This window comes from Salvia splendens, chromosome 13 (assembly GCF_004379255.2).
Source record: "Salvia splendens isolate huo1 chromosome 13, SspV2, whole genome shotgun sequence".
NCBI lineage: Eukaryota > Viridiplantae > Streptophyta > Magnoliopsida > Lamiales > Lamiaceae > Salvia > Salvia splendens.
This window is the reverse complement of record NC_056044.1, coordinates 21,228,245-21,237,135: the sequence shown is the minus strand read 5'-3', so window position 1 is coordinate 21,237,135 and position 8,891 is coordinate 21,228,245. Positions and strand designations below refer to the sequence as shown.

General features: G+C 38.2%; 2 protein-coding genes across 3 annotated transcripts; one reads left to right on the top strand and one right to left on the bottom strand.

Annotated features, from left to right (window-relative positions):
* Nucleotides 1-727: 727 nt before the first annotated feature.
* On the top strand, nucleotides 728-3,369 carry LOC121762733 (peroxisomal membrane protein 13-like). 2 transcript variants are annotated; one of them, XM_042158711.1, is made up of 5 exons: nucleotides 728-855; nucleotides 1,277-1,516; nucleotides 1,926-2,239; nucleotides 2,706-2,798; nucleotides 2,919-3,369. In XM_042158711.1, exons 1-5 carry the CDS (start codon nucleotides 831-833, stop codon nucleotides 3,126-3,128), a joined length of 882 nt encoding a protein of 293 aa, XP_042014645.1. In that variant the 5' UTR covers nucleotides 728-830; the 3' UTR covers nucleotides 3,129-3,369. The 2 variants fall into 2 exon arrangements, with proteins under 2 accessions (XP_042014645.1, XP_042014644.1); XM_042158710.1 differs by having other exon boundaries at nucleotides 1,914-2,239.
* Nucleotides 3,370-4,536: 1,167 nt separating this feature from the next.
* On the bottom strand, nucleotides 4,537-7,333 carry LOC121762529 (F-box/LRR-repeat protein 12-like). Its single transcript, XM_042158436.1, has 2 exons — nucleotides 7,163-7,333; nucleotides 4,537-6,161 (listed from the first exon to the last, which is right to left on the bottom strand). Exon 2 carries the CDS (start codon nucleotides 5,803-5,805, stop codon nucleotides 4,663-4,665), a length of 1,143 nt encoding a protein of 380 aa, XP_042014370.1. The 5' UTR covers nucleotides 5,806-6,161; nucleotides 7,163-7,333; the 3' UTR covers nucleotides 4,537-4,662.
* Between the last annotated feature and the right edge of the window lie 1,558 nt (nucleotides 7,334-8,891).

Sequence of the window (8,891 nt, the reverse complement as noted above, 5' to 3'; positions counted from 1 at the left end):
AGAAGCTCATGTTCAAAATGATATTGGTGCACGTGGTGGGAGACCTCACTTGGAGGAAAAATGGGTGAAGTCGCAGAATGGTGTGCTAAAATGCAATATAGATGTTGTTGTGTTCCCGGGTCAAAGAAAAGTAGGTTGTGGGGCGGTTGTTCGAGGTTTTGAAGGGACGGTGGTAGCGGCGATGTGCAGACAGGTGGGAAAGGTGGTTGACCCATCTATGGCCGAGCTTCTTAGCTTGAGAGAGGTGCTGAGTTGCGTCAAAAGATAAAAGGAGATAGAGTTCGAGATGAATGCCTAAACGGTAGTACTTGCGGTGGCAGGGTTATGGAAGGATGAATCCATCTTTGGGGTAGTGGTAGAAGATTGTCGCCAGCTTTTGAAAGATGTCTCTGGATCATCTATGAGGTTTGTAAGACGATCAGCGAATCAGGATGCCCACACGCTTTCTCGGGCATCGGATTCTATAGCTGATAGCAAGTATTGGTTAAATTGCGTTCCAATTTTTATTCGCAATATAATCGTAATGGATTTGATACAAAAGTTGAAATAAAAATAACAAAAGACAAAATGTAAATTGAAATATTCAGTAAAAAATAATAATTGGGCTGAGGTGACCCATTAAGATGAACAATGGGCTCCAAAGCCATTTTCTCTACCGCGTCTCATGAAGCTCGTGGAGTAATTGGAGGGTAAATCCGTCATTTATCCTTTCAACGAAATTTCGTGGAAGAAAATCAGATAAACATTCAGCTCTGTTACTCTTGTCCGATCATTTTATCATCTCTCCCCCCCTCTTCTCTTCAATTTTAGGGTCGAGGACCCTTTTGTAAATGGAGAATAACGGCCAAGCGGCAGGTATCTCAGCTGAATTTCGCTAATTCCATCGACTTTAGCTGCCCCCTCGTCGATTTTTATGCGTATTTTGTTATTTGCGTAGTTTGATTTATTTTTTAGTTGTTAGGATTAGCAATTGAATTGAATTCTCGACGATTATAAATCCGTAGAATTTTCCGCAATCTTGTTAACATTTTATTTTCCCGTTTAGTTGATTGAACTTCTGCTTAGCGCCTTTCAATTCTGCAGCTTGATCGAACACGGCAAATAGTTTCTTCGTATTTTACGATTTCAATCGATCTAGGGCTTTTGTTGTATCTTCATCCAGCTCTATCCTTCAAGCTGTGATTTCTCGTGGTATAAAGGAATTTAGGGAATTTGGCTAATAGAGTAAATTCTGTCATATATCACTTGTGTATAACGTGGCTAAATTCTGGTGCAGGTAGTGGTCCTCCTCCAAAGCCATGGGAAAGAGCAGGATCTTCTTCTGGACCTGCACCGTTTAGGCCAGCCTCTGCTGGAAATACGAGCGAAGTCGTAGAAGCTTCTGGGACGGCTCAACCTGGTGAAGTTGTTTCGACAACCAATACAAATGTTAACAGAAATACAGTTAATTCAGTCGGCCGTCCAGTCCCTACCAGGCCTTGGGAGCAGCAACAGACATATGGGAGCACTTATGGAGGTACCAATTAATTCTTCTTTTCAAATGAGCCGAAGCACGCTTATAAAGGGCTATTACGTGCGTGCCTCTTTTTGAATGAAATCTAGATGAAACTGCAGTCTCTGTATCAAGATCATTTACACAATCTATAGTATTTTGAGAAATTATAGCATCTACATGTTATCATGGTCACATTGATTAAAAGGAGAAACTGCCGGTATGATGCGCAGACTGACTTAAGGAGAACTGGAGAAGGAATCTGAAATGTAAACTAAACTTATTCATGAAGTATAGGCGCTCAAACGCAACATATGATAGTTGTCTAGGCCATAAATATGTGTCTGTGCATTTAATTTCTAGTGTGATGTATGTTTCCATTTAATTATGCTTCTTTGTGATAACATTTTCCCTTATTTAGGTTATGGTGCAGGTGTGAACTCTGGATATGGAGGTGGGATGTATGGTTCTTCATATGGGGGACTTGGTGGGGGTATGTATGGTGGTGGGATGTATGGGAATAGTATGTATAGAGGGGGTTACAGTGGACTTTATGGGGGCAGTAGCACGTACGGTGGAGGCATGTATGGCGGAGGAATGTATGGTGGTGGTTTAGGGGGTGGTTTGGGAGGTCCCGTGGGGGGATATGGAATGGGCATGGGGGGGCCTTATGGTGAGCAGGATCCAAACAATCCCTATGGACAACCTTCTCAACCACCAGGTTTCTGGATTTCGCTAATGCGAGTGGTGAGCTAAAAGTATCCTTTGTCTTTATTTCTTGTCAATGTTAGTTCAGAATGATTGTATATCATATGATTTATATCGTAGTTGGCCAAACTGATTCTTACAAATTTAATGATAATTAAAGAAACAATGTGTTATGAATTTACCCTATGCTGCGATTTGCAATCTATTCGTGTCACTAGATTACCAACGCTAAACCCCATTCCAAAAGTTAAAGAAACCATCACGCTGGGCATTCTATGAGTAGTATGAAAATCCACACATTTCGAATGAAGCATTCTTGAACATTCCTTTTTATGCACATCAACCTCTGAGCTAACTCAACAACAGTTCCATTGATATGCAGCTGTTTGCATAATCCCTGCTTATGAAAACATTTGATTTTTTATTTGATTCTAGCAACTTTTTTCGCTCATGTCTCAGTAGTTACCTATCTGAACTTTATACACAATTTTCTTGACAATGGCAGATGCAAGGAGTAGTTAATTTCTTTGGGAGGGTGGCAATTCTGATTGACCAGAATACTCAAGCTTTCCATATGTTCATGTCTGCCCTTCTTCAGGTATCTGCTTCCACTCGTGTCCATTTCAGTTTCTAAAATTGTGAGAGAGAAAAAATGAATTAGATAGTAATATCTTGCAAAATGTGTTCCCACGCATATTAATTCCCGATGGTTCTGTAGCTATTTGATAGGTCCGGAATGCTATATGGAGAGCTTGCAAGATTTGTTCTTAGAATATTAGGAGTCCGAACAAAACCCAAGAGAGTCCACTCACCAGGCGCTGAAGGTTTACCGGGACCTCACAACATGCCAGGAAATCCGAACTACATCGAGGGCCCCAAGGCCGCACCAAGTGGTGGTTGGGATAGCGTATGGGGTGATGCTAGGTAATGCATCTATGTAAGTATACAAAGTTGTGGAGTAAAATTCTCTCCTATAAAGACACTGTTCAGCTTCTAAGCTGCATCTCATATCTCAAGCGGCGGAGCCTGTTCAGTTTCTATAGTGATATCTGAAAATTTGTTTTTTCTTGACCATGTAACACTCTTCAATTTCACTGTGATCAGATTGTTCGCAAACTATGTTTGAGTTCTATTTTTTTGGAGGGTTAATGTAGCAAAAGTTGAAGATTCTTGGCTCTCCTCTTCGATATGATTAGAGATAATTGTATCCCCACTAAACAACAAATAGTGTGATATTGATGAAATAAAACAAGAAACATATAAATTCTACTTTTAACTATGAAAATATCATTAAGTCTATTAGCAATTGTATATTTTTATAATTAGAGAAACATTTTGCTTTAAAAAGTACGAAGTGCTAGTAAATACTATTCCAATTAATAAATTAGTAGAAAAAACTAATACAGATATGAAGAGTATGGCTCTAGATCTGCATTGCAGAGTCTATTATTATTAATATAAAGTTTATTAGTATAAGGTTCCACATAAGTAAACAAGAACAAAAGATCAAATAAAAAAAATTGTTGACGTGCTATATTGTTTACTAAATTCTTTCTAGTTAATTGTTTGATAACAACTTTTAAGTCATTTTTCGATCACATCGGCCTTAGGGCATCAACAACAACAACGATACTCACTTATCTATTCCGTCCCTTAACTTTTCAGGGTCACACATCACTTTTTACCTCTTCCCCTATTTAAGAAACAAAACTTGCAACTATTCATACCTTTCGTCTTTTCCATTCACTATTTATGAGTTCCACTATTTTATTTCTATAATTTAAAAAGGTCATTAACACAAAAATATTTTATTGATAAAACTTCATTAAAAATAAAAAATTATATTACAAATTCTTAAAAATTAAAAATTATGGAGTAATTAATTTAAAATTATAGTTAAAATTGAAATGAAAACTTTTAGAGAGAAAAATGAGTGAGATATAGTTTTTTTAGTGTGAAAAAAATTGTGTGATGAATGAGGTATTTGTAGATGATTTTGGAAAATATTGAATGATAAATTAATTTTATTTTATTTTACCATTTTTGTAAAAAATAAAAAAAAATCAAATTTTAAGCAGCCAAATCGACGCCCAATCACGGAGAAAGCGAGTGTGCGTCACCGTGCGACCAATGAGAGCCATGTGGCCTTGGCGTGTCCCGCAAGTAAGGGCTCAGCCCCTCATCGCGGGAGGCCCTCAGGGACGAGACACCTGCAACGGCAACCAGTCGCCATCCCCTCCCGGTGAGACGGGACAGCACCCCAACTGGCTGACCGTTATGGGTGCTCTTAATTTCACAACAATATCAATACTGTAATTTGTCAGAAAGAAAAGAAATCTTAGAAATCAATTCTTTTCATAACATGCATTATATAAGAAAATAAAAGGTTGAATATAATTATAAACCCCAATAAATATTTTCCAACAAATGTGCAAATTTTCCAAGCAGAAGAGTTAGAATACTCAACGAGGCGCAATGCACATAACTTCCTCATCTGAGACAACCACATCCCCTCTCAACAGCTTGAAAACCTCAATAGCCGTCGAGCTCACCCGGCAGCAGCGGCCTAGGTGCAGCTTGCGCAGCCGACCACAACCCTCTCTCAACGCCTGCAGCCCTCGGTCACAAAGGTTCCGGCACCGGTTCACATGCAGCCGCTCCAACGCACAACAGTACATCGCGATCGACTCCCAGCCCACCACGCTGATCTCATGGCAAAGGGCCAAGTTCCACTCCCTCAGCGACGGGCAGCCCCGCGCAATCCTCGCGACACTCTCATCATCTATGTGCCTACAAACCCGAAAGTTGAGCACGGTCAGCTTGGAGGCAAGCCTTGTGTCGAGGGCTGCAAAGCCGTGACCTTGGATGCACCAGGTGAGGTTGGAAATGTCGAGATACTCAAGCCCGCCTCCGCTCAACATAGCCCGGATCCCCTTCGGGTCGAGCTTGCAAGAATCGGCTTCAAGATATGCTAGACTACGCGAGCACCCTTCAAAGCCGGTTCCGTTTATGCCTCTGCAGTGAGATATGTTGACGGCTCGGAGGCGACGACAGTTCCGAGAGAGAGCCCTGATGCCGGCATCAGTTACACGCGAGCAATATGAGAGGTTCACATCTTCCAAGGCCAAGCAAGACTCGGACAAGGCTTTCAAGCCGGTGTCGGTTATATTGCAGCGGTAGAGGCTAAGATCGGTCAGACTAGGGCACCCCCGGGCAACGGAGAAGAGACCGTCGTCTGAGATGCCAAAGCAACAATCTAGGCGTAAGCTTGTCAACCTCGGTCCATAATCCATCAACAAGGCGAGACCGGAATCCGGGAGCTCAGTGCAGCCACACAAGGAAAGCGAATGCAGACGAGGGTAACGGTTGAGCACCCGATACAAATGGAGGTAACCTATACTGATCGGATCTTGAGGTAGTGAGGCAGGCGTTCGATGAGAGAACGAGCATTGAAAATGTAAAGACCTACGGCACGAACTCTGGATACGGAGCCAGCGGCGACAAGTCAGGCCAAATGCGTCACGGTCAGAGCTGGAGTCGAGCCTCTGGAAAATGAAGTATAGACAGTCATCGGGGAGTAGGAGTATGTGTGTGGACTGTTCCATGGTGGCAACACTAGTGGACTTCGGAAGGCTGTAAAGCTCGGATTTTCACCAATATTTTCTTGTAAGATGAGGATGAGGAGGAGCCTGGTGAGTCGAGGCCACAAAGAGCAGTGGAATCCCCGTACCCATAACCAATGAGGATTCCACAGTTGCGGCAGAGAAGCCTTGATTTTGAACGGTAGGGCCCCCAAGATATCGGGAGGCAGTTCACATTGTCGACTTGAGTGAATCGGCTCGGATCAATGGAAAGGAATGAAAAGAAACCCTTGTTGATGGACTTGCTATATTTGGAGCCGATGCTGGAAGTTGCGCGATTGGAAGATGTCAAGTTCAGATGATAGCCACAAGAACCACAACTATAGATAGTCAAGAAAATGAAACGAATCAATTCGCAAGAAATGACACATAAAACAAACCATTGCAATGATATTTTGGAGAAGTCAAGTTGAGATGATAGCCACAAGAATCACAAATGTTAAACATCAAGAAAACGAAACAGAATCAACCCGCAATAAAGTACACATAAAACGAGCTATTACGATAGAAATTTTTGGATCTAGCAGCACATTATGTTCTTGGAGATGGCTTAGTGTTGGTTGCTTGATAAGACTTTTCTCTATTTTGAGGTATTTTTCAAATGCCAATATCCCTTTCTTGTTTCTTGATTTGGCATAGGTGAAAATTTGAAAATACTTAAAAGTGGTAAGCTTTTGTTCTACTTTGAGATGAATCATTCACCAAATGTTCAACTGATTACACAAAAACAAAGCTAGTGGCAATGCAAGGCCTCTTTTCTTTTGAATAAAAGCCAATTTCATATACTAATCCTACTTAAAGAAATCAACATAAACTGCAAGTAATAATTCCCTATTCAATCAGGATTTTTGACAAAAACCAATATCATGAAAACCAATGCCTGACAACAAGATTCAAACATCCAATTGTTGTATGATATCAAACCTAAACTCCAGGGAAAAAAGATTATTCCTGCAGAAATAGTAATTTCAGACTGATGTGATAAAAGATCATATCTTGTTCCTAATGAATCCTCATTGATGTTAAATATTCAACAGTTGCAAACTTTTCATCCATATTTAACAACATTCAAATATTCATTCACAGAAACACAAGGCAGCAAGATTCAATTGAGAGAGAGGAGTTATTGACTACTAAACAAAATAAAACCAAAAGATAAAATAAAATAGGAAATGAAAAATCCAATAGTTGCAATCACCAAACCCAACAATCCTAGAAATAACAAAAATCACAATCCATAGCTAAACAAAAATAAATAGAAAATGATTGTAATAACGAACAAAAAGGGGGAAAAATAAATGAAGGGAAAATTGGGCCAAACCTGTAAGAGACATCAGCTTGGGACATTTCCTGATCATAAAATTAAATGTTAGTATTATTATTTTCGTTCGATTCCATTTGAAGATTTGCAGAGAATACAGCTTTGGAGAAGAGAATAGCAGCAGTCAATGTTTCTGATCTGGATATTTTTGACGAGTTTTATTTTTTTACTCTTCTTTACTCTCTTTGTGGAATAAGTCGAAATATAGAGTAGTTGTATGATTTTAGGTTATAATAATATTTTGGTATTTTTTGCAATAACATTCAAATATTTAATACTGATTATTTTATTGTTAATATTTTAAGTAAGTGAATCTCGGGTAGTATTTGGAATTTATGCTGAGAATATCACTTACCGAGTGAAATAAATAAATTTAAAATATTACTAATTTATAATTTGTTGAATGCTAGAAATTTATCAAATAAATCTTAAAAACAAATATCTGCTAAAGAATAGTAATTAGGATTTAAGATAGATTCACAAGTCATAAAACTCTTTAATTTTTTGGTATAAAATTAACCCACTCATTGTTTTCTTGTCTAAAATTAACCCTACTAATATTCGAGTTATGTGGTATGACCAATTCCACATACTCAAGATGCTATCTGATTTTCCATATCTCAAAGTCAAGATGTTAAACCCACCCTAAAAATGTAAAATGGAAAATATTGCTATGCACTTTAAATAAAATTTGGCAATGAGTGTTTTGGCGGGTATCTGATTGCGAAGGATTTTACCCGTTACCCATTACTCATTACCCACTATCTATTTTGCCACCCCTATTTAAATTAGTAACGAGTGTATTCTATTATGCAAAGACTGAAAGAGACTATATAATGGAAAATAGGGGTGGGAATAAGGGTATCCGTGGATACCCGACCCGAAAAAATCGGGTACCCAAACCCGAAAATCATCTAAAATGTCTATCCAAAACCCGACTCGATATATTTTCGGGTACTCAAATACCCGACTCTTTACATGTGTTAATAACTAATAAAAAAAATTCAAATTTTATATATTAATATAAATATATAAATATTTAAATTGACTAATATTTTTAATGTTGCATTTATTTTGTAGTATAAAACTAAAAAAAATAAATGGGTCACTTTTATTTTAAAGTATACGTTTATATTTATGGAGATTGGTTATGCAACATGTAAGTAAAATAATAAAAGTTACGCATTTAATTAAACTGTAGAAGCAACCAATACTATAATTCAAAAGTCAAAATAATTATTCCAAAGGATGAATGCGAGGTGAGAGTTTGAAGAAGCTGTGACCTAGAGTAAGAGAGATTGACTTAATTACATAAGTTTAGAGAAAGTTAACATAGTAGAGATTGACTTAATTACATAAGTTTAGAGAAAGTTAACATAGTAAGTTGTAATTAGTAAATAAATTAGCTAAGCTCTTGAAGCCTAAAATGGGTAAGCCTAATTTAAAAATTCTTTAAATAATAAATTGGATATTCGGGTAATACCCAATACCCGATTTATCTTAAATTTTAATATCCAATCCCATACCCAATCCCATAAAATTGGATATTGGGTATCCAATACCCAGCGGGTATCGGGTTGGGTACGGGTAAACCCAATACCCGATATCCGTATTCCCACCCCTAATGGAAAAGTAATTTAACTTAAAAATTAAAATTTTAATTTGTATACACTATATTCATATAAATATAGCCCAAGAAATAAACCACTCCTATATAGAAATGGATCTA

Coding starts and splice junctions, on each gene's coding strand:
- LOC121762529 (XM_042158436.1), bottom strand. CDS start 5,805: ATGGAACAGTCCACACACATACTCCTACTCCCCGATGACTGTCTATAC.
- LOC121762733 (XM_042158710.1), top strand. CDS start 831: ATGGAGAATAACGGCCAAGCGGCAG. Junction 1,517..1,913: donor ATATGGGAGCACTTATGGAG/GTACCAATTAAT, acceptor TCCCTTATTTAG/GTTATGGTGCAGGTGTGAAC. Junction 2,240..2,705: donor GGATTTCGCTAATGCGAGTG/GTGAGCTAAAAG, acceptor TGACAATGGCAG/ATGCAAGGAGTAGTTAATTT.